This window comes from Thunnus albacares, chromosome 15 (assembly GCF_914725855.1).
Source record: "Thunnus albacares chromosome 15, fThuAlb1.1, whole genome shotgun sequence".
In the NCBI taxonomy this organism is placed as follows: domain Eukaryota; kingdom Metazoa; phylum Chordata; class Actinopteri; order Scombriformes; family Scombridae; genus Thunnus; species Thunnus albacares.
In genome coordinates this window covers 16100618-16125829 of record NC_058120.1, presented here as the reverse complement: position 1 = coordinate 16125829, position 25212 = coordinate 16100618, and the positions used below count along the sequence as shown (strand labels likewise).

At 39.3% G+C, this 25212-nt stretch overlaps 2 protein-coding genes across 3 annotated transcripts; both read right to left on the bottom strand.

Annotated features, from left to right (window-relative positions):
* Positions 1 to 750: 750 nt before the first annotated feature.
* zmpste24 (zinc metallopeptidase, STE24 homolog) lies at positions 751 to 6365 on the bottom strand. Its single transcript, XM_044374018.1, has 9 exons — positions 5924 to 6365; positions 4582 to 4728; positions 4095 to 4298; positions 3856 to 4008; positions 3599 to 3740; positions 3293 to 3468; positions 2603 to 2707; positions 2298 to 2441; positions 751 to 2175 (listed from the first exon to the last, which is right to left on the bottom strand). The coding sequence occupies exons 1-9, from the start codon at positions 6029 to 6031 to the stop codon at positions 1951 to 1953; spliced, it is 1404 nt and encodes a 467-aa protein (XP_044229953.1). The 5' UTR covers positions 6032 to 6365; the 3' UTR covers positions 751 to 1950.
* Positions 6366 to 8139: 1774 nt separating this feature from the next.
* On the bottom strand, positions 8140 to 24716 carry rlf (RLF zinc finger). 2 transcript variants are annotated; one of them, XM_044374017.1, is made up of 9 exons: positions 24332 to 24401; positions 24194 to 24257; positions 21755 to 21909; positions 19374 to 19455; positions 18251 to 18386; positions 17935 to 18137; positions 14438 to 14574; positions 14083 to 14224; positions 8140 to 13445 (listed from the first exon to the last, which is right to left on the bottom strand). In XM_044374017.1, exons 3-9 carry the CDS (start codon positions 21901 to 21903, stop codon positions 8652 to 8654), a joined length of 5643 nt encoding a protein of 1880 aa, XP_044229952.1. In that variant the 5' UTR covers positions 21904 to 21909; positions 24194 to 24257; positions 24332 to 24401; the 3' UTR covers positions 8140 to 8651. The 2 variants fall into 2 exon arrangements, with proteins under 2 accessions (XP_044229952.1, XP_044229951.1); XM_044374016.1 differs by lacking the exon at positions 24194 to 24257 and having other exon boundaries at positions 24332 to 24716.
* Positions 24717 to 25212: the final 496 nt, after the last annotated feature.

The window sequence follows — 25212 nt, the reverse complement described above, 5'->3', positions numbered from 1 at the left end:
ATTTATAAACACCAACATTGTAATTACCGAAATATATTTAATGAAATTCCCTGAGGTCAAATTATTTGCCCTTTTATAATGTCTGTACTTATTTTTAACTTATTTGAATATTTGTCTCTCATTGCATTGCATTGATTTGTCTGAACCAATAACTTCCTGCTTCCTCTTTTTGTCTAAATGACTGTTCAAATAATTTTTATGGACCAGGCTGTTTAAATTTTATTCTTATAATTTTTTTTCAAGTTTTGTTTTAGGGCCATCAACTAAATAATATAAAGTCGTGTGAAGAAACATCCTAAAAGGCAACAAATAAGATTTTTTAAAATCTTTATATATATATATATATATATATATATATATATATATATATATATATGTGTGTGTGTGTGTGTGTGTGTGTGTGTGTGTGCATGTTACAATTGAATCCACATATTATAAAGCATTATGAGGATTATAAATTGCATGTTCAAGTCCATAGATGTAAACCATATTTCTATGGCTGTAAAGTCTTTTGCAACAAGGAGAACAAATGCATCCATGCATAGTATGTGTCATCCATTAATAATAATAATGAATACATGTAATACCTTTTATTGCATTACTGCTGGCATTAACCTAAAACTCATCACAATGTTTCACTGAAAGTCATCACATTAAGATCTAAATAAAGCATGAAACTTTGTCATGCTTAGAAATTCAACTTATTTAATAAGTATATTTAAAAAATTAAAAACACCACAATATGAGGAATGCTTTGAAGGATTTTATTCAACGCTGCAAAGAAAGTATATGCTCCCCTCTTTGAACAAACCAAACACTGGCTTATGTGGTGAAAGGAACCTCACAGACCCCCTCCTTCCAAGTCCCCTATATATATATACTTTGCTTGCCAGGAAACTCTGGGCTCATTCCAGCCCAAAATCAAGAGAAGAAACTAAGATAAACACCATATCAACTTAAAATTTCAAACCACATTCAACATTTTTCACAATTCACTTCATACGCCATTACTCTACTCGTCAAAGTTACATATGTACAGGTACAGTTGGACCCTTCTCAGCAAGCAAGTGCATTAGAAGTAGTAAAACAAGATGCCCCCCGGTGCGTGTAAAAAATGAAAATCACAAGTCTAACCTAATTTCAAATGAAAATTTCTGCACTGCTCTCTTCATAATGGTGTCAATGTTCAGAATAAAGACAAAGATAATTTGAGGCACTCACATTTTGTCACTGTGATAAAGCATCTACATAGTTCCTCTTTGCTGTACACTCTTGACCTTGTCTGGACATATTGCTAAATAAGCAACGGTTGCACTTGAGGAACATACCATATTCTGGCCTGTGTGCCTGCAGAAAGCATTGTCATGAATAAGGGTGATCCGCCCAACTTCTTCCTCTTTTTTGACATTTACAACCAAAAATTTTAAAGTAGTTCATAAGCTGTTCTTTAAAAAAAATACTCTTATGCTCTTAGTAGTTGGATGTTTTCTTTGCAATTTTCCTTTTAAGAATCACACAGAAGAACAAAGTTACACTTAAATTGTGCAGAAATTAAATAATTTCAAAAACTAAACTATCAGGCCAATCTGCAAAATGTGACCTGTGCGCTGACAATAGCTTTTGTTAAACACACATTGCCCAGATGGATTGCTCTCAGCAAATGCATAATTAGGTGTCTCTACTTAAAGAAACAGCAGAAAATTTAATTCAGGAAAGATTTTTTTAGGCTGCCTTGTGCTGATATGTTTTGGTTTTGTGTAAAACAAAGTTTCAAAGGGAACAAAACAGAAAGTATGGCATGTAAAGAAATTACTAAAAGAAGATAAAACAAGATGGGGGGGGGGGGGGGGCAGATGGGTAGAAAAAGACCGGGGTGCATCACAGGTCCAAGAGCGGTCTGCGGAGGCCCTTTGGAGGAGGCAGTGGTCGTCGCTCCCCCTTCCAGCCCCGTCAGTCCTGCTTGATGCTGCCCAGTGCTCTGAGGCGCTCCAGGAGGGGAGGGTGTGAATAGTGCCACATGGAGAACAACCAGTCAGCCACTGGGAAGCCCAGGTTGTCCTTATTGAGCTTGATGAGAGCAGAGTAGAGCTCTGAGGCTTTGCCCATGCCGCGTGCAAAGGCATCTGCCTGGAACTCAAACCTGCGACTCAGGACTGTCAGACAGAAGGACAGGAGCTGCAAAGACAAAATAAAACATAAAAGTCTACATTTATTCTGTAAATTATGATGGAGTGAAATGAGGGAAATAGTAAAACCTCAAAAACACTGATACAATGCTAATGGAATCCCATAGTCACCTCATTGTAAGGGGAAAAGATGAACTGGAAGATAATCATCAAGCCTATTAATGTAGGTTGGCTGTCATTGAAGCCAAAAGCTACAAACAGCTCCTTGCGTCCAATCAGAACAGCAAACAGGGAGAAGCACAAAAAGGAATTCATCTGCAGAGAGAACAGAGTCAGCGGATGTTATTTGCATGTGAGCAAAACATCTCAATGTCTGCATGTGATCAGTTGTAATCAGGCCAACTTGTTGCTTTGTTTTAAAGGAAAAGTCAGTTAGACTGTCAGGAAAATAATTCTCAATGGATTGAATTCATCACCTGACTGATGACGATATTCTTGACAGTATGGCCAAGCTTCCAGTGGCCCAGCTCATGACCCAGGACTGCAAGGATCTCGGGGTTGTTGCATCCTTGTTTCTTGTTCTATGAAAGTATTGAAGAGAACAACACTGTTGGATTACGCAGTAAGACAACACAAAACCAATCATATAATAGAGTCATAGGGATCCCTACAATCACTACAAGGTGGTTTTGACAGAAAAATTGATTGGTGACCAAAAGTATCCTCCAAACTCTCTGGCCAGTTGTTCTAGTGATCCTCAAGATAAACAGTTTATTTATTTATTTATATATTTATATATATATATGCATTTAATACTATTGCAATTTCAGATTCTGACACATTAAATGACTTTAAATTCTAGGACTTTTAACTTATAAAATCACTTTCAAGGCATTATTTCAGGTTGAATTCAAGCAGAAAAAATGTGCAAAATTTGGGGGAAAGTATGGTCAACAAAATTAGATGTTACAGAGGCCAACACCAAATGCATTTGGGTGTAGTAGAATCAAGGAAAACCTTTAATTCGTAAAACTTACAGTGTTTGTTTCTTATGGCCACAAACTTTGAAACCTGTTCAATGTCAGTGGGGAACCCTGGTTTACAGTATATCAGTACGATGAGAACTTTTCTGATTAAAGTTTGAATAAATTTTGTGGTTTTGTGACCTTGGGCTTGGCTTTTGGTTCACTGGGCGTCTCGTCACTCTCTGGCTGCTCAGGCTGTGGCTCTCCAGCCTTATTGAGAGGGGAATAGTCTTCCAGCAGTGTGTCGAACAGCACAATGCGTTTGTTCTTGAAGAACCCATAGAAGTACGCGTTGCTGTGCGATGAACGCTTGGAACCTGGAAACACGGAAAACTTTTTTTTAAAAATAGTAATAATAATGACACCTAAAACAGAAACATGAAACAACAATGAAAAAGGCATGTAGCTCAAGGAAAGAGTAGACTTTATTTGTGATTATTACTTTACCTTCAACTACATAAACTTTAGTGAGGGGGAAACTTATACTTCTGGCCATTGCCTCAATATCTGTCTTGAGTTCCCCTTCTGGTAAAGGAGTGAATTTGTCAAACAGGGGAGCAATGTAATCGGCGTAGATGGTCACAAGTACCTGAGAAGAGGGAGATGCATCATGAGCGACTGGAAGTACCAAACAACTAACCACAGCATGATTATTGAGCGACCAACAGATCTATTAAAGCTGGCAAGGTGAATGCAGCACTCACTAGAGAAACAGCCAGGGTAAAGAGCCAGGCATAGATGAAGAAGTAGTCTCCACCGATCTTGATGATGTACAAGAGCAGTGAGGTCACAGGCAACAGGATACACTGGGTCACAGCAAACTTCTTTACAGCATCTTTGAGGAAGAACCCCAACGTCTAAGAGGAAGACCAGACATGAATATAAAGAAAGAAGACAAACAGAATTGAGAAAGCACAGAGTGAGCGCCGGTCAGCCTGTGTACCTGCTGATTAAAGCCATGCTTCTCCTCAATGACAAACGTGTTGTACAAACTCCAGGGAAGTCCAGTAAAGGCACTGAACAGGGTGGCAAGCGTGAGAAACACGAGGGATTGTGTGATCTCGTACTCTGGCCCGAATCCAAAGCGAGCTGTCAAAGAGCCGGCGACGCCCCACAGAAATGGAATTCCACCAAGGAGCAGGATCAGCTACGAGGTGTAAAAGAAGTGGTTTTCAGAATTAACATTTAAAATATGTAGCATAAAAACAAGAATGACACTGACACTTAGCAACATTAACAATACCCCTTTTACACAAGAAAACGAGGTCCTTCTTATTCTATATCCATTAAACACAATGTAAGACAAGTTCAGCCTTGACCCTCTAATTGGACAACCCACTTACATCATTACACCCTCAATAACTAGACTGATGGTAAAAGGGGTGTAAGGAGAAAGTTTTCTATGTGTGTCAGTCTAGTGAGTATCTTACCGTTCCTTCACTTTCAGAATAGAGTCCAGACCAAAAGCTGAAGTTGCTTTTATCCAGCTGATAAAGACGTGACTTCTCAAATGTTTCAGAATCCATGATCTTCCCCAGCTCTTGTGGCACATTTGTTATCGATCTGTATATCCTCCGCTGCAGAGAGGAAAAAGATCAGCACAAATGTTAAATCTAAATTCATTTATCACAGATAATAATGGACATCTAAGAGATTATTCACTTGAGTCAAACACTATCAGATATTAGTCAAATAAAATCAATAAACTACCTCACAAATCTAGATCTATGTCAATCCTTTTCAGGATTTAGCTCTTAATTCTAACTTTGCAAGATCTGACCATCACATAAAACCACATGTATGTTGTTACTTAACTTCCTTTCAATATCTTAATTTGTTTTCGGGCTTTTAATAGATATAAAAGCAACTTTGGAAATGTACTTAATTTAACAAAATGCTCCAAAACATTTACAGTGACTTTCGTTCTTTCTCTTTACTGAAACATCCTCTCTGTTTGTCCCACCACTACATTTATATCACACTCATTTAAACTTTTCACTCATTATTTATACCACATTTATTCCAGCATTATTTGCACTACCAATACTACAACACTGTATGTACAATAGCAACAAACTTGACTTGATTACGGATAGTTTGTTGTCTTGCCCATTTATACTTGTACGTCTAAATTTGCTCATATTTGTTTAATTGATCTGTATTTTGTACCCTCCAGTGAATGTGATGGCTCTGTGCCTAAATACACCAAAAACTACTGAGAATTAGATTCCTCCAATGTGTCAACATACTCGACCAATAAATTAGATTTTGATACTGATTTTTGACTATTCTGCATTTTGTGGTGTCTCAATTCCTGTTTCTAGAGGAAATGCACCCAACTTAAAAACAAAGAAGCCATTTGTACAGTGCAGAAAGTACAAATCTGTATATTTGTTTCTACTATTTATAATTTATTAGAAGGTGCAACATACATGTCTGCCAACTTCAAACTCTGATTTAATATAAACTGATGTGAAAATTAACCAAACATAGGCTATTCCTCAAAAAACTCAATACACATTTATAACAATATTAAATATGTTCAAGGTCATAAGTCAACTGTTATATAAATACTTTCATTCTACATGTATAGAGAACAAATACGCTACATGTCATGTCTTGCAAAAACCTATAAATTGCACAAAAATCACACGTTTTAGGTAGCCTATCTTTAGCTTCTTACACGGATTCGTTTTCGTATTTTCCTCGAATATAACACATTTAAAAAGTATACATTTTGAGTTTGATGCTCGCTAATAATGGTTAACTTACCTGTCTGTAAGCAAGGTATGCCTCCCATAAATATACTGTCCACGAAAATCCCAGCACAGCATAAAATATCTGCTTTTCCACCGGGAGCTCAAATATAGTCTCAATCATCTCTGCTGTGTTTTTGGAGCAGATTTGACTAGCTCGACAGTATCGGAAATGTTAACGTTAACTAGCCTGACTGGTAGATTTTGGGCTAGCAGCGAGCTAACTAACTTAGCCTCCGCTCTACACACACACAAAAACAAACAGACACGTTAAAGTTGAATAAAGGGAGAAACTCTCCCGGCGTTAAATCAACAGGTACCGACTAAAAATGCGAACTCGGAAATCTTTACATCCAGTTTCCATTCCTAAGTCAAGGCTTCTACAGCTAATATCTTTCCATTCATGTGAGCGAGCCTGTCGGTAAAGTGTGGCGACTAATTCTGCCCCCACTGAAACAACCACTGTAACAATGGTTCCGCGTCTCAGGTATTTTAATTGTGAGGAACTCATTGAAGTCGTTTAAAACAAATACATTGACACGCTTTAATACGAACTTTTATGAGCAAATGCCCTCGCAGGTATATTGTAAATTTCAGTCACATATGACATTGCTGACTTTGACTTTTGTTTTATTGAAACAAACGTGAGAAGAATTGATTCAACTCTAAGTGTTCGACTTATAAAATCAGGTCAAATAAATTCAACAAGAGCAGCGTCAACACTGATATTTACTCGCAATGCACGTATTGGTGACGGTCGTACAATGTTCCTCAATGAATGAGCCACCAAGTAAACATCTGGTTGGTGTTTTGGTGAGAACAGATGCAGAAGTAGAGAAGGTAGTAGGTGAAAAAGTCTCCTCATCATCCTCGGAAAGATGATTCAGTTTTGAGAGGCAGTGGAAGCTCTTCATAACCACAAACAATAATATAGCAAAATATATTTTTCCAACGAAATTTAAGGCCTGTAAGGGGCGCTAAGACACCCACTTTTGTGGAGAAATTGTACCATATGGCATACCTGTCAAACATCTGTATGGTGACCTAAAGTTCACACGTTTCTTATCTATGTCTGTGGCTTAGCGTTTTTCTCATGAGAAGGGAAAAAAAGTGTCGCAGCCACAATAAACACCCTAATAACACCTGTTCCTCCAACTTTCAGTGCTCTGTTCAGTATTTCTACATGGCGTTTATCTAATGAACAACACATTTGTTTAAGAATATGCCATATAAGCACAAAATTAGATGAAATATTGTTTCAAAACTATATATTGACACAGTGGTCCTCTTCAAATAGTTGATACCATGTTTAAATAGTATATACTGCTTGGGGCAGGCTAGCCTTGACTTAAGAGTTAACATGTAGAGTGCAAAACATTTTTTTTGGATAACACACAGCATATGACTTCCCGAGTAATTTGTACACTCCAGGAATACAAACCAAATAAATCAATGATCATCACTCGAAAGGTGTTTTTAAAGTCATAAGGACAGAAATTATTTTTTTTATATACTTAACCAGTTTTCGATAACGGTACCTCATTGTTGTGTGCCTGAGAGCGTGAATAACATATTCCTGTGAGAGGAATTATATATTAAAGACACCATAGTAATAATATAATATAATAAAATATAAGCTGCCCCTCCGTTCATCACATCAAAAAGCATAGGTATTACACTTTTAATTGAAAAAGCAAAAAAAAAGCTAGATAGTGTGCACATACTGCCCTAGTTGGATACAGGTGCATTACAAAACAGAAACAAAGGAAAATGAGAGGATGTCTGTGCACAGAAATTTGCAAACTCCTGAGTTTTTATTAATGTAATGTTTTGACCTGCAAGGTCACACTCATTGCATTAATAAAAATTGAGGGGCTTGCAAGTTTCAGTATGTGGTCAGCCTCTCCCTTTCCTCTTTTAATAGAGTCTTCCCAGCATTACATTTGGTGCCATGCCATTGGTCCAGAGGCCCATTATTCCAAAACCCCAATATTTCAAAAAACTTCCCTTTGGACCAAAAGCCCATTAGTCCGACAGCCTGTTATCCTGAAAACAAGAGCCCGGAATAATGGGCCTTTGGACCAATGGGCAGTCCCCTTACATTCTGCATCAATATCCTGTTTCTAGAGGAAATACACCCAACTTGCTGCAGCAAACTGCTCCAAAGATACCATTTACTTGTGACTTTACCAAACTTGGTGAGAAAAGAAGTCAATTACACAATTCAGGAAGTAAAGAGCTTTACATTCATTTCCACATTTATTTTATTAGAAAGTGTTACATACATGTCTGCCAACCTCTGTCCACTGCATCCCAACACTGATGTAATATAAACTGAGGTGAAAAATATCCACACATATTCCTTAAGGAAATGTTTTTCAGTCACATTTTCACACAAGTGAAAAGGACTGGCAATACGCTACTGACCACTTCTAACAATCTGAAAATCTGTACATATATCTCAGAGAACTACAGTATATACACTTGTGATCATGAGTTAACATAATAGGTGTTATCTGAATGTTTTCGTAACATGTCTAAAAACAGTCATCATGGATCTGATGTGCACTGTTTAAGCTTGTTTTTATCTTAATGCTAATTTCTAGAAGTCTTCAGTTTGGCAACTTAAAAAACAAACAAAAACATAATACTATCATTTTGAGTGAAAGAAAATACTGGTACACAGTTTGTGAAAATAGAAATTAATTAGCCATAGCCATGTTAAAAAAGGTACTCTGTTAAACTTAACTTCCAAGAAGCAGTTTGCTGCTGTTGGTGTCTGATGGGAAGAGGTCAGGCAGGGTGGTGCACACAGGTCTCCCCAGGACCACTACAGGTCTGAGGTACTGAAGCTGCTTAATGGCCAGGTCCCCACACCCAGCCAGGGCTTTGTCCAGGATGGACTTCAAGTTTTGGACTGATGTGAAGTCCCTAGTCATAGCATGGGGCTTCAGCAGTGGGGAATGAGTGCGTCTGCTGCGAGTGTGAGAGATTCCCAGCTGGTTGTTCTCCTTGACTGAACAACTGCGTCTGAATGAGTCTCGTCGTTTCACTGACAATGCGTTTTTGTCTTTAGGTGTGGTCTCTTGGATGAATTTCAGGAATGAGGATTCAAAGCCCATGGGCTTATATGTGCCGATGTCAAAAGGGCGTGGAGAAGGGCTACAAGACTGAGTGTCTTTCAAGTTTGACGGCTGTTCAGACAGTTCGTTTTTCCGTTTTAGCGGCTGCCGAACAGGAGGAGTGGGCAACAGAGCGGACTTGTTCAACATTTTACCATCTTTGTTGCTTGATGCGTCTTGGAAGCCCTCCTCAGGAGTAAAGCGCAGTGAGCATGGTGGTGAGAGGTCAACAGTGACAGTACGAAGGAGAGGTTTGATTTTATCCAAGCTGAACTTCTCCTCCTGTTTGTGACTGTTCTGTGTTGTTGCAGCTGAGTCTTCGGTGTGCCCACCGGTGCTTGGTTCACCGTACAGCACATCATCTGCACCAACAAGGACACCATTTCTCTCAACAGGAGGCGGTTCCTTCTCCTCCTCCTCCTCCTCAGGGAATCCCAGTGGATCATGATGATCCTCATCTTGTGTGTCTGCCTTGATGGAGTGCAGGCTCATGGGTGCAGGCTGCCCCCCTTTGTTTTCTGGTTCTGCCTGATACTCCATTTTGCGAACCCCATTAGGGCTACTCACTCCTGTAACAGTTGGCCTGGCTGACGTCCTCTGAATCAGTTCCTCCAGCTGCTCGGCATTCAAAACAAGCTTATCTTCATTCTTCACGATATCGTCTCGACGCATACGGTGAACCTTCAGGTAGTGACGGTGCAAGCTCCGTATGTATGTGACAACAGAGTCACAGTTCTGAACCATGCATGGGTAGGCCACACGCAGACAACGGTCTTGGCACATTTGTAAAGCTTCTTCATGAGATCTGAAGACATAGCGGTTGAAAGAATTTCTTTTCTCCTTTTTGACTCTTGGTACCTTCTTCTCCTCCTCACCAACCTGCTCACCCACTTCCTCTGACTGGGCGGTCACTTCAGGCTTGGGACTCGATATTACAGCCTGTGTGTTGGGTGAACCAGGTTCTTCTTTTTGAGGACTCTGTGGAGTGACTATAAGCTTCTTTTGGCATCCAGTAATCGACTTTTTGTGAGTGCTCTGCAGACGTACCACCAGTGAGTCATAGTACTCACAGTGACTATAAAGTGTATGTTTTTTAAGTGCATCATCATGGCTGAACACTCTTGTACAGCCCTCATACTTGCACCTTATTAGCTCTGGTGGCTGGGAGTGATAGTCACGAGTGTGACGAACCAGGCTGCTTTTAAGGTGGTAGGAGGCACCACAGTTGGCAAAGTGACATTTGTATTGAGGTGGTGGTTGAGAGTGACAGTCACGGGTGTGACGTACCAGGCTGCTTTTAAGGTGGTAGGAGGAGACACAGTTGGCAAAGTGACATTTGTATTGGGGTTGAGGTTCATCTGAGTTTGAGAGAGGCCTTTTCTTGGCAGGCTCTTTCTTCACTTCTGGACTGTGATGCACATCAAAATCTTTTTCCAACAAAAGCTGAGAGCGATTGTAATGGTGTATTAACTGCAGGTGGCGCACAAGGCCTCCCTGGGTGGAAAAAGCTGCATCACAGTTTTTTGCTACACAATGAAAGGGTTTACTAAATTTATCCAAAATATAGCAGAGATTGCTTTTGGCCACCAAACGTCTTGTAGTTCTGACCTGTTGTGTGGTCCCAACCTCACTTTCTCCCTTCTGCTCATTGTCTTCCTCTCTACTGTCTTCCTCTCTACTGTCTTCCTCTCTACTGTCTTCCTCTCTACTCTCTGCTTCGTCCTCTCCTTCCTCTTCAGATGGAGACTGATTGTCAAAGTTTTGTCCAGTTTCACTTATCGTGGTTACTTTTTTTTTCTCCTGTTGGCGATGCAACCGTGGGATGTCCATCTTCCTCACTTTTAGAGCATGGTTTGTCAAGTGCTGAGATGTATGCTTTGCGGGGTTAGTGGCTTTGCTTCCCTCATACCGCACAGATGCATAGCTTATTTTGTTCACCAAAGTCTCACTCAGGTTATGTACCTGGATATAGTGGGCCTTCAACACATGTTTTTCTCTGTGACTCTTGGAACAAAGCTGGCACACATAGGGCTTAAAAGATGTGTTTTTCAAAGAGGTCAACCTTTTGGCCTGTTCGACCGTACGGCCATGTTTGGTGTTATAGTGGCGCAGTAAGCTATAACTCTGTGCAGTCCTGAAGCCACAACCTTTCACCTCACAGGTGTACGGCTTAGCAGTGGCTAATGATTCAACACTGCCTTCTTTTTCATCAGTTGCAGATGCTTGCTCAGATTTTACCGGCGTCTTTTCCTCGGGTGGAGGAGATCTTTTTGGAAGTGATACAACAGGTGGTTTTGCTGTGATTGTCTGATGAAGGGACATTTGTGCTGCATTTGATTCTGACTGAGGGGGGTCATTTGGCACACTGTGAGGGGATGAGGAATTGAGGTCCAGTTTACTGAGACCAATAAGAATTTCTTTCAGAGTGTCATTTTTTGCTTGAAGGCTTGAAGAGTTTGCTTCATTGTTTTTGGGATGAGTGGCTGTTTTTCTTTCTTTCCCAGTCTCCACAGGTTGAAATGGAGTCGAGGGTTCATTTTTTCCCTTTTGCTCAGGCTCTGGCTCCGGCTCCATTTCAGTCTTTATGCCTTTGGACTTTGAGCCTCGCTCCTTATCATGTTTGTGTTCTTTGTTCTCCAGTTTAAGGTGTTCTGGATGGGCACATTTCAGATGTCTTTGGACGTCTCTGGCTCTGGAGAAAGTCATGCCACACTTCTCAAAACCACAGGTGAACTTACTCCCATCGAAACACACGGCCACCAAGGTCATTGTTCCTTTGGGCTCCTTGTTGTCAGATGCTTGCAAAGAGGAGGCACAACTTACTGAGGAAGAGTTTAGGACATCACCATTTACAATCTCTTCTGAATCACTTGACTTATTAAGGCGTGCTTCAGAAACAGTCTTAAGAAATTTCCGCTTTGCCTTCCTCTGAGCCTCAAAGTCGTCTTCAGAGAAGGTAATATTATGTGTGGATAAATGCTCTAGAAATTCCTTTTTGGATAAATAGTATTTTGTACATTCAGGACTAGAGCAGGTAAAAGCTGCATCTCTGAAATGCTGTGCCTCATGGTGATAGATTTGTCCCAAGTCGGAGTACGTGACGTAACAGCCTGTAAGCTCACACTGGTAGTTGAGCTGATAGCCATGGGTCTGTTTGTGCGTAACAAGTTCATTGGAAGATCTAAATTTGGCGCCACAACCGATGACCACACATGTGTATGGGTGATCACCATAGTGAACTCTTCTATGTTTGCGGTGATGGTAAGCTGAGACAAAATGGCGTCTACAAAAGACACACTTCTCTCGCTTGTCTCTCATCTGATGAAAATGTTTCACATTCTCATCACCTTTATGCTCTGACTTTAAGTGAACGTATAAGTACTTGGAATGTTTAAAAGTCCTGGTACATCCAGTTCCTGGACAGGGATACTCATCTCTGTTCTGCAGTTTGAAGTGTTGCTCGATGTAATCGAATGTTACATGCTCGTCATCCTCCACTTGCTTCTCTTTGACAGTTTTAGCTTGCTGCACAATGTGGTGCAGCACATCTGGATCATGTGTGGATTTGTAATACAGCATTAAGGAGGGGTCAATGGTGATTTCACCTGGTTCAATGTCATCATCCTCATCCATCTGTTTCTGCATATCTTCGTTCTTTATGTTATTTTTGTTAAGTTGTGTTTCACTCAAAATGTGTTGTTTCATGTGAGGAACGAGTTCCTTCCGGCTCTTGAACTTCTCCAAGCAAACAGGGCAGGGGTTGCTGTTGTCCTCTGCATGTCTTTTGGAGTGGTGGACGATTTGGGTGTCAGTGACTGACTTCTTACAAATCAAACAGCAGAACTTGTGTTTCTTTGTATCTGATTCTTCTTGAACTTCTGTTGAGTTAGAAGGCTTCTTCTCATCCTGCTGTTCATCACCATCAAGACTACCATTTAAACTCTGTTGGTGCTCAGATTCTACTTTCACTGCGTTTTCCTGTGACTCATGTTCTTTATCTCTCTCTTGTTTGACTACCACCTCTTCTTCTTCCCCTTCTGACTCTGGCGTTAACCCTAGAAGGGAGATGCAGTGATACTTGAGAGTTTTCCAGTCCCAGAATTCCGGGTCAAAAGGCCAATATGATTTCAGTGCCAGTAGCAACTCGCAGCGTAGTGAGTTGGGAATAACTTCATTTTCCTGATCATACTTCTGGTCTGGGCGCAAGTACAGCTCCTCAAGGCAGCTAAAGCTCTCCTGGCTGGGGCCAAGCAGGAATTCTGTGAGTAGGCAGGCACGCAAAACTTCAAGGTCATCTGGAAGAAGGCAGGACACTGTCTTACAGACAGAGATCCTTGTTTCTGAGTCATCCTGCTTTGGAAGTTGGAGGGCTTTGACGCAAAGTTCTACTGACGCAGCTATCCCCAGTTCCTGCGCCTGAAAAGATAGAAATACATTATTACCAGTAAGCACTGCCCCAAACAGTAGGTAAATGTCATTGTAATTCCAATGGAAAATGATTTAATTTAGTAAAATACAAATTACCCAAAGTAGCAAATTTGCTCCTTTAAATCTGAACACAATAGATCACTATGGCAATAATGTTTAAATTGACCAGAAAATGGCCTGTGACAATTAATTGTGTTCACACTTTGTGTTAAACTTCAAATTAAATGAGCTTTCAATTATGTCAAAATAATTAAAAAAAGTTTTGTGAGACATGAAAGGGGGTAACATCAGTTCTCTTATGAAACAACTACACAGAACGAGGACTGTGGATTTTGTCTGTCATCTCTTACATTGAAATTACTTTAAACGAGAATCTCTTTTTGGCCAGTAAGAACAATTACAGCCAACAAAAACTCTTTCAAATGTACATATGGGCATGTAAATATAGTTTTATAGACTTGGAAAAAATGTGTACATATCCTTTAAAGTTCCTGCTTAGCTCCCAAATTTAGTTCCTGTGGCTCCTTAGTACCAATAACTATTTGGCTGAAGAGTTTCATTATATAACCAATGAACCAATTCCAATTTACCTACAAAAATGGACAGTATGGCTGTTCAGGCTTACCTCTGTCTGAATAACACGGACCAGGTAAAGCAAATGGTGGACCGTTTTGGCAATGGCACCCAACTGAAGGCATCGTTCAAGAAGAGACATCAACGAGGGGCCGATCCTCCTCTGAAGCTTACTCCACAGGAGAGTCAGCTCCCTTTGGGTTTAAAAAATAAATAAATAAAAGACAAGAAAATTAAGTGATTTCCTCTTTCTGAAAACCACAAACACATATTTGATTGAATGACCACAAACAACTTATCTGATCTAAGATTTGCAGTCTAGAAATCTAGTCTGATTTTCAAAAGATCGTTAAAATTTACATTTGACTGCAGTCATATATGCAGTGCATCCAACAGGAACGACTCACCAGGAGCAGTAAAGGCTCTGCTGCTGAAGCTGCTGTGTCAGGAACGTTGTGCACAAGATGAAGCCTGTATTCTCCTCCCCTTCTGTCTCCAGGTTACATGTGATCTCCAGCACATCCTTACAATCAAGTCTGGATATCTATTCAGGAAGTAAATACAACGTTGACTGCTTAGGATTTTATGGCACAGAGTGTGAGCCAGCATTTCTCAGCAAATATCATATAACCATAGCCACGTTTCAACTGCAGGAACTTTACTCAAGGACTAAGAACCTTTTGAGGAACTCAATTCCTCTACCTGTTTCCACCAGGGGAAACAGGGTCTAAATGAAGTTTCAGGGAGATTGTTTTACCGCCAAAAAGTCCCTGCTTGGGGGTGTTGTACTTTCTAAATGTACAGGAACTTTGGGGGCGGGGTTTGCAGGGATGACTGTTACAGATTGTCAAACACAGACACTGCAGCTGCTTTAACTTGTGTGCAGATTCATTCATAAAACAAGGAAGTGCTCCAGTATTGATTTAGGACAAGGGGAGAACATTTCTCTGTTTTTTAAGATTAAAATAATTTTGAGTTAGCAAAAGAGAGAGAGCAGCAGTGGTGAAGCAATCTAAAGAGTGAATGAGAGAAATGAAACGTTATTTTCTGATTGTTTCATGGGTTACATTCCAAAGCACAAATAAATAACCATCAAACACTCAGCTGATGATTTACTGTGGAGACAGATGCTCTTAGTTTCAATTTAATTTTCCTCCTCTGCCTTTCTCCTTTTCGTTCATTCATTCATTACATCCAACTGCAACAGTAAATACAAATAACAGGACAAATCTGTGTTTTTTCCTCATGCATGAATACGGCATCTCAAGCGCTGCTGTCATTTTTCAATTTGTCATGGGTCTAACGCATGATCTACCTGGTTCCTCAAATGCGGTGGAAAAGCAAAAAGGATTGCACAACAGGGACTTTTAGTTCCAAGTTCAGTCCTCAGATTAGTTCCTCTGGTTCAAAAGTTCCTGGAACATTTGGTCGTCGTAGGGCTCATGATGTCACCAGTTTGATTACCGATTACTGACACCACATGTCACACTCTACTGTTAACTCTTTAATGAAAGCCAACATCAGCAGCAAAATAATTAAAAACCAAAGCACCAAAATATCTCGAATATAATGTGTAACTATATGACACAAATCAAAAAGGAAAATTTTGTATCTCCAGAATTTTTGATTAGACGCCAATGCCAGGATAATGTGGCAAAATACAGTACAGATGACAATAGCTCAAGTATTTGTCAACATTACTCCGGATTCTTCATATTAAGAGTCAAGCTGTTGTACCTTGGTACATGCTAATGAGTCCCAAAACACAGTACAAGTATTTCAGATGGGGCTTGGGAAGTTTAGGAGATTTTGAGATTAGTTTGTTCTACTAGCCGGACTCAGCAAATTAATACAAATGTTGTAAACAAGTATTAAAATCAATACACAAATTTAAAATACAAGATATAATATTTAACTCTTTATACCCAAATATATTGGTTTGTTATATATCACATGAAGTATTTACAAGCGTATTACTTGCACATACAGGCTATAAATGTTTAATTTGAACCAGCAGACCTCAAACCCCTTTATCCTGAATTCATCACTTTGACCTCTTCAATTTTGCCTTTTTCAGCCCAAAGCCGTAACAAAAGAAAGATGAGATGTGTGAGCAAGGCAAGAGGAGAGCAACCAAGATACAGAGTGTATTTTAATCGTTACATTACATCAAGGCCATCAGTGCAACAAATGCATGTAAACTGATGTGAATGAATATGCTTCCCTTTTATGCTCAACATAGATGCATGTTATGCCTTTGTTTTGCTTTTCTATGATGTAAACTTATGAAGAACTAAGAAAACAGCCTTATTTTAGCTGAATAACAATTTATGTTGGAGGGTTTTATGACCCTGAGAGGGTAGGTTCTTCTTAGCCCACAGCAGTGATTCAGCTCTGAAAGCATGATCATTTAAAACTGGACAACCTAACAAGAGAAGGTGGGGGAATGGAGACAGGCAGCACTACTACATAGGCAGGACCAAACAATTAGCTACACAAGAAGCAGTGGTTTAAAAAGAAAAAACAAAATCACTGTCTTTATGCTCAAAAAAGCCAGGTGTGAAAGGACATTACAGACACCATAACTGCATCATGTGTGTCCATGTGACATGGTGCAAATCCAAACTGCTGAGTAAAGACAGCTTATATATAATATATATATATATATATATATATATATCCATCCACCCACACAATATTAAAAATAGGCCAGAAAAATACAAAAATTCTCTATTTTGCATAAGTTGAAGGTTTTCTGAGTCTTCAAACTGAATGCCAGTAAGCTCAATCTGCAAGTGAATTTGGGGTTCTATTTTTGGAGAAGGTGCAGAAAAACATTTATAAATAGGCACCTTTGTTATATTCATTGTAAAAAGGATTGACGTGCTAATGTAACCCCATTTTTAATCATCATTAATTTCAATTATATATTGCCTGGACAGAGAGAATCGCTGATTGTGTTCAAGTCAGTATGCTGAGAATAGAGCTGGTTTTATCTGGACTAAGGGTCAGTTTTTGTCAATCAGAACCGGTTTGTACGCTGTGTTGTCAGATATTAAAAGTGTCTATTGCTGTTTTGAAAGGCCATACTAAAAGGCAAAGTGAAAAGCGGACTGTCACAGAGAGGTGGGAGGTGCGATGTTGTTTAAATGTGGGGATAACAGCGTATATCTTCTTCATAGATTTGCTCCCGATTGCTCACATAAAAAGTCACAGAAATATTTGTGTCAAGAATAAAAAGAAAAAAAAAAAGAGAGACCTAGAGAGAGAAGTTGAAATTCTGGCTCCTTTCTCATGTCCACACAACTGACAAACCATGATGCAAAGAGGGTGTGAATGTTAAATTGTCGGTTTCAGAGTGTTACAGAAATCGCCCTTCAAAGCTCCTCTAATTCGGTGTCAGAAAGGTGTGAGGGTAGGATGTTTCTGAAGCTATTCAATCACCTGACAAAAACTCCTGACAGAGTATACTGGCCCCTTCAGACTGATGGCTCAGGGAGATTACAGCCTACCGTCACCCCTCACTACATCCTGTCAGTACCATCTGTCTCCTACTATAGCAACAGGGTGTTTTAAAGTGTATAAAGACTGTAGTCATCCTTTTTCTGTAGTAAAGTCCTTGAACATCACAATTATTTCAGTGAAAACAAAATTTAACACTTTGAATTTTTCTTTTAGAAAATCCTGCAAGTTAGTTCAGGAAGTCTGCACTTCTATGCTCTCCTTCACAGTTGTTAACAACAAGTCCTAAACAGTGCCACGGAAATCAGGCCAACTACCTGTGAGATGATGTTATGTAACATTTCATCCCAGTTTGAATGTACTGAAAGGGGATCGTGTCTACAGCTTAAGATCTACTGAAAGTGTTCCCACCCTTATTCACAAACACAAAGTGTTATAATACCTCCATGATGGCTTCTTCATTGGGCAGCAGGTGACAAAGCAGGGTGACATACACTTGACGAAAGGTAGCTTGGTTGGAGACGAAACTGCATTCAGTGCAAGCTTTGGCCAACACCACTGCTTTGGCCAATTCGCCCATCTTCTCCAGGTGCTTCACTCGCATCTCCATGAAGCCCTCGCCCTCCAAGCTGATGTATGCATCAACTATAGACAGGATTCAAACACAATCTCATTAGCAAACAACCATGACACAGCCAATGTGACAGCAAACATTCAAGTTGAACAGCCTATATCAGCTACTGTGGCTAGGTTCCAACCTTCTTCTTTGTTGGTGGGCTGGCCGGTGAGGAGGGAGGTGAGGACTGGGTTGCTCCATGCTCCCCCTTCTCCTGTGATCTGGAGTAAAGCTTGGAGGTCTGTGCTCCCATACTGTAGCAGGGTATCATGGGCAATCTGCAAAGAACACACAAAAAATATCTAAATTCAAAACACCGGTCAGCACTTTCTTAAAAACATTTACAACAAACAACCAAATAACTTAAGCTTAATTAAAGCATTGATGAAAAGTACTTAATATTACTATTTAAATTACTTTAATTTGTGGGCCACATTTAACAATATATTTTCTCAACACAAAGCATGTCTTTTGAACATCACTGTTCATGTCTGTAATTGAAACATGATGATAGTTGTGCTCAAGGTGCCCATTTTTAAAATGACTTTTCTTTTGCTGCCAACTCCTGCTGATAAAAATTATAACAGTTTCATGCTTGAACAACATCAAACAATTAAATTCTAGTGAAAATCCAGGTGAATATGAACACATTGTGCTTTACATGTCACAGTGACACAGCTGGGCCCAACTGACAGCAAAGGAATGATTGAACTTTTTTTTTCTTAACCAATATAAAGTTACACAGCAACTGCACTGTGGAAATAAGTTCCCATGACTCTTATCTCACTTTTCTCTCAGTTTGGGCATGTTTGGACAGACATTTCAGGGTCTACCATTAACCCTTCAGTGAAAATGTGGTTCAAGTCTTAACTGTACAGTCATACTATTATTATTATTATTATATTATATTTTAATATTAATTCATATATTTGTATCATTTCAAGGTACACAATTGACAGCAGATGATAAGTTCTGGTGATAGTAATCTGGCAACAAGAATTTTAGCACAGTGTTCGTTCTGTGTACTAAATGATACCATGCTTTAGACTCAGCAAGGTGCAAAAAGAACAACAGTGCAATCTAAACCAGCTAGGTACATAGTTTCTCAGGCGTCTATCAATAGGCTTTTGAAAACAGCCCGAAAAACAAATAATTCATTCAGTGTCTTTTTTGGGGATTTTTTTTTGTTGTTGCCTTAATTCATCAACACCTTATTTTCTCTGTCATTCAACCATGACACAGTGTTTTGAAACATGGTCCTCTACCTGAACGGAGTGGTGGAATTGAAGCCAGGCTTCATATGGGATTTCATTTTCAGGTACTGACAGCAACAGTTCAAAACAGCTCCTGCAAGAGAGAAAAAAAAAACAAAAAAAACAAGAGAACGCTGAAATTCATCAATTATGATAACTCAGGACTGTTATGTTACCTAAAATCCAATGTATGACATTAGGGTTTGTGCTATACTAAACTTATTGTGGCTCTGCATTAATGTTTCAGAAGAGTCAAGAGTGGAGGAATTATTTTCTTGTGTAAATAGACAAGACAGTGTCATCACAGGGACAATATACAGGATAGTTAATCATTTAAGACTCAAGAGAAGTTTAATGCTCATAACATTTGATTATTAAAGGCCACAGGCCCTCTATTTTATTTTTAGGGAAGTTTTAACACTATTATACCTTTTGACCTCACTAATGATGTCATTTAGGGAGAAGCTTTACTGGAAGTGACATTGGGGAGGAGCTTATAAGAAAATCTTGGAAATAATGGTGGGAAATTCCAGGATTTTGTAAAATGAGGAGGAACCCTAGAAAATCAGGTAAGATACGTTCCACAGTGGGAGCAGCTGAACTGGATATATCAGATGGTGTTTTTGGTCTTACATTCAGGTTTTTGCTCAAAGGACCAAGCCTCAGTTTACTTGTATTGCACCTGATTCACAGTAAATCTTATTTCATTGAACTCTGCCAGTTTCAGTGTATTTCTCTGAGTTGTTGTGGGACACCTGAAGATTCACTGGCCCACTGAAAGGATTTTACCACGACATCATCCTTAAATCTTCATACATTTAAGTTCAAAAAGGCTTATTTGAAAAAAGATTGAACAGTTTTGAGATAGGCGATACCACAACAAAGATCATTCTTGTAAGAATTTCTGACAACCTCTGTCCCCCCCACGTAAGATTAGCTCAAAACTTTGCTGATGGACAGTGTGTGATTGGAGCTGTCGTGTGTGTGGGCTAAGACTAGCAATTAACAGAAACAAAACGGACACAATGAATCTCTAACCGACTTAATTTAAGTCTGTTCTGTAAATTCCTTCAGACAGGCTGTCATTTATGGTCTACTCTGTTAATGCACTTGAAAGTACGACAAGAATCAGATCTAACTCAAAGTAACAACCAATCACTGTCAGTCAGCGTGTGCTTGTGTCTTTTGTGTGGGTTCATTCAGTTAGTAGAGTTGGCGTTGTTCCACCTAGCAGTTTTAAGATGTAATTAACTATGAGTGCCTGGTCTGACAACCCAAATGATGGAGAAATCGCAGCTGGGGCCAACGGAGGAGGAAGAACTGATTAGGTCATCTGGACAATTTTGGCTTTAGTCAACATGATCCAGAACACATTGGAGTCTAATGTAAATAATGTCTGAAAAACATTAATGTTATGGCTTTGAAAGGAAACATAAGCAACGTGTGCCAACAATGAATTGTGATACTGATTTCAGGTGATGTCGCCCGTCCACTCTACTATACTTTTTAAACATTTTTAACCAAAATCTGTGGCCAACAAAAACTCTTAAAATCAGAGATGATGACACTATTCGTAATGTGAAAGGCAATATCTTAAATCTAGTTTTTTATTTTACTTTAGTATTTCGAGTTCAAGCCTTACAGCAACTGAACACAACCTGATTCTTGTCGAAGCAATCAGCAGATTGTGGAAAGGGTTTAAAGGATGATGTTACTTGCTGTCTGTCCAACCTCTTAAATCTTGTGATCAAACAACTAGACAGATACAGATAAACAATACAGATAAAAAATGAAGCATAATTAGGAAACTGCATGGCTTAATCCTTAATCCTCAAATTTATTCAGAAACCCAATTTGGTGGATAGTTTTGGAGAAACCCCATATTTCCAAATTTTTTAAATCAGAGGAAAAGACAAATGACAACCCTATTTGTGTCTTTCCCCAGTCATGAATAGGAAGGATGCAAGGTGATGTCTGAAGGAAAGAAATGTCGAACTGTAAGTTTGCTCTACAACACATATGAAATGAATTCTGTCCCAAGTAAATGCCTATTAGGCCTTGCAGACCATATTATGCGAAACAGAAATTGTAAGCCTATATTTCCAGACAATTAAGAACTTAATAAATAACAAAAGCAGATGAGCTTTTCATCTCAAATCTATGTAGCATCTCACAAAAGAGCTCCACAACACAAACTGCAAGGAGTCAATTCAAGACATACTCACTTAATTGCAAACTCAAACATATGCATGGACCACAGACAAGGTCTCATTTTTACTTTGTTTTTTTTTTTCTGTGACAGACGCTTGCACTTGTGTGTACAGGTAGTGAGAATGACTCAGAGAGAACATACAAACTACATATTTTTTATTGGAATATTTGTTAGTACTCACAAAGCTAGTCTTTTCAAAACAAGGGCAACTCTGTCGGACTCTGCTGTGAGGTGGGATCGGGCCGCAGCAAAGCAGTTTATGGACAGGCAGTAGACCTCCAGAAGAGGCAGACCATGATCCATGGAGTTCCTGCTCCCAGCATAGTGCATCAGCGCCTGTACACACATACACACACACACACACACCACAAAAACAAACAAAAAGAAAAAGCAGTTATAGAAACAGACTTAAAATACTTTGAGATCAGATGAGAGAGATGAAATGAGATTTGTTTGGATGATCGGGGGCTTTCAACCTGGGGGAGATACTAGTCTATACTTGATTGATCCCAGCTGACACTCTCATCTGTTGTGAAGAGTTCCTGATTGGGCCTGCGGGGACTTAATTGTACAGCATATGTCACTCTGTACCTTCAATAGGGAGCAAAGATGCACTACAAAAACAAAAAAAAAAGACTTGAGGGACAAATATACTATGACATATTTTGATGATAACGCCTTTTAACACCTCTATTTTTAATATCTGACTAGTAAAAGGGTGCTTTTCAAATATATTCCTGTAATGAATGAGATCCCTCAAAACATGACATTAGATTATTCTCATAAAATAAAAAACAAACTGAAAATAAGACTATTCTGTATCTAATTTCCTTGACTTTTAAAGAAAGCACATTGCCGTTTACAGTAAATATTGTCTTAACTTTCAACTGTCTATCCTCAGACATACAGGAGTCAACATCAGTTTGTCAAAAATATGTCACCTATATCTAGCTGGCTATTAGTCACATTAATTCATCATAGCACTATCAACATCCCAAGAGTCTCATTTACCAGACAGCAGGAACTTTTCTGGTTGGTGCCAGTGTCTACAGCGGCGCTAAATTAATTCCCCTCAGTCTAAATATACGGTACTCTCTCAAAAGGGAGCTAAGAATAAGGTCTCAACCCTGGAGACCCATATCAGTGTACTAATTACATCTAGATTACTTCCGACTGAAACAGAAAGTCAACACCAAAACAAATTTTTGTTTAATATCAACCCCAAAAAATATGAAGTTTACCCATTTTTTTTCCAAGTCAGCCCTGAATCAGTAGTTACATGCTCATATACACAATGAAAAAGTTATTAGCCGCTGTAATCATCCCTCCTCTCTATACTTACTGTAAAGAGATCCCTTCTGAGCGTGACTCCAATGTAAAAGATGGAACAAACAAAAGCCACAGCCCTCATTTCATTTAAAAATGTATGATGATAACTTTGGAAGGAAGAGGAAGAAGAACATACCGTTTTTAAAACTGAGTCTTTTTTTAAAAAGTGAATGTAAACTTTAAAAGCTGCCACCATCAAGATACAGTATCATGATCATGTGATTAGTCGATAGAAAATTAATTGCTAACTATTTTCATGATCAATTATTCATTTTGAGTCTTTATTCTTTTTTTAGAAAAAATGCTGACATTCACTGGTTACAGCTTCTTAATTATGAGTATTTTCTGGTTTCCTCTGTCTTCTGTAATAGTTAACTGAATATCTTTATGTTGTGTATATCATCTCTGCGACTGTTGATCAGGACAAAACAAGACATTTCAGTTTGCATCTTGGGCCTTTTGGACACAGTGATCGACAGTTTTCTGACATTTTATAGGCCAAACAACGAATCGATTAATCGAGGAAATAACTGTCAGATCAATAAAATCATCCTTAGTTGCAGCCCTATATCAGAGTGAGCTGACTTCTGAATTACTCTTCTGTGATCCAACTTTGGCTGGTAACCAAGTTTTACTAGAAGCTCCTCTGTGATTGACTCAAGCGGCAAAAATGAAAATGAAAGTGATATCTGATCTGTGGGTTTTCTTTTTTAAAACCAGGCACTCTGGAAAGTGGACACCACGGTAATATCTCCTTCTGTCCCCCCGATGCAAGCACTATACGTTTGTTTACATTGTTTCTTACTCCCAAATTAAATGATAGGGGGACCATAAAAACAACAAAAGTGCTTGATGAGACTGCGAGCAAAGCTAAAGAATACATTTGAGCAATACAAGATATGTGCAACGTCTGAAAATGACCAGAAAGGCTTTTCACTGTCACTACACCCACCCACCCCCCCTCCCAAAATAGCAAGAAAATGTGTATCAACACACCGCCCCGCCCCATACACTTGCATTATGTTCTGCATGATTTACAAACTGTGGCAGTATCATGGCTATGCAAAAACCTTACAAAAATTTCCTGATTTGCATGCATGTCTCAAAATAAGACGAAGCTAACGACGATCTTTCTGTAACAACTTGAAGCAGCAAAAAATATCACCCAGCTGCCAATGTATAAACACAAGTTGTCATTACTGCAACGGCTGCGAAAAAAGGTGTTTTCACGTAAAAATTATACGTGGACGTGAATGTGAGTAAAAATACACACTGTGGCATATCCACCCACCCTAAACTTGTCCAGGTAGGTGGGAAGCTAGCGGGCCAGCAACCGTCGCAGATTAGCTTGCAGGCTGCGAGAAAAACAATCCTGGGTGAGCTAACAGTGGAGGCTAACGGTAGCTTCGATGTTGCATGTACACATTACCTGACAGAAGTTGTCGCAGTACTCCGTGGAGGATGCTATGGATATTTCTTGTTGCCTGAGGACGTCCTCGAAGGCTCTTAATGTGGCCAGCAGGGTTTCCATTGCAACCAGGGTGTCCTCGACCGTGTCCAGGGCCCGGTCGCTCCATTCGTGCTCTGGTTCGACATTACTCTCCGCCATCTTCGCTCTCCGCCACGGCGCGTATGCAGTGCAGTCTGACGCCGCCTTCAAGTGCTGTCGGAATATTTAAACATGTCAGAGGAACTTCACCTGAATAACTCGAAAACAGAGAGGGCAACTTATAGATGTGATGTCAGCATTTGTCGGTATTATGTTGCTAGGTTGTTGTTGTTGGTGTGACTAGCTGTTATGTTAACAAACCCTTTTTTTTTCTTTTTTTTTTTATTTAAAGCCTTGGCCCGTAAGTTAGTGTGAACTAGGGCGGCAAGTAACGATTATTTTCTCGATTAAGTGATAAATTGTTTGGTCCAGAAAATGGTGAAAAATGTCGATCACTGTTTCCCAAAGCCCAAGATGCGACCTAAAATGTCTTGTTTTTTCCCGACCGTTTGAGAAGCTGGAATCAGAGAGGTTGGACTTCCTTTTCTCAAAAATGACTCAAAACGTTTATTAGATTATCAAAATAGTTGTAGATTCATTTAATTTTATAGTTGGCAACTAATTGATTAATTGATTGAATAGTCTTATGTGTGAAAGGTGCAACAAAAATGTTGCAGAATATGTCTTGCCAATACAGTGGCATTTGTTAGTAGCATTAGAAAATCTATATTTCTTATATACAGTGGGGTCTAAAAGTCTGAGACCACATTGGAAATCTTTCACCTAAACCTGGCAATAATCAGAAAGTCTGAGGATTCAGA

Excerpts from the sequence above, each read along its gene's own strand:
- zmpste24 (XM_044374018.1), bottom strand. The coding sequence starts at position 6,031 with ATGATTGAGACTATATTTGAGCTCCCGGTGGAAAAGCAGATATTTTAT. Across the intron at positions 4,009-4,094 it reads AGCATGGCTTTAATCAGCAG|ACGTTGGGGTTCTTCCTCAA; the intron begins GTACACAGGCTG and ends TCTTCCTCTTAG. Across the intron at positions 2,176-2,297 it reads TCTTTTCCCCTTACAATGAG|CTCCTGTCCTTCTGTCTGAC; the intron begins GTGACTATGGGA and ends TTGTCTTTGCAG.
- rlf (XM_044374016.1), bottom strand. The coding sequence starts at position 24,511 with ATGGCGGAGAGTAATGTCGAACCAGAGCACGAATGGAGCGACCGGGCC. Across the intron at positions 19,456-21,754 it reads GTTTTGAAAAGACTAGCTTT|GAGCTGTTTTGAACTGTTGC; the intron begins GTGAGTACTAAC and ends TCTCTCTTGCAG. Across the intron at positions 13,446-14,082 it reads TCCGTGTTATTCAGACAGAG|GCGCAGGAACTGGGGATAGC; the intron begins GTAAGCCTGAAC and ends CTATCTTTTCAG.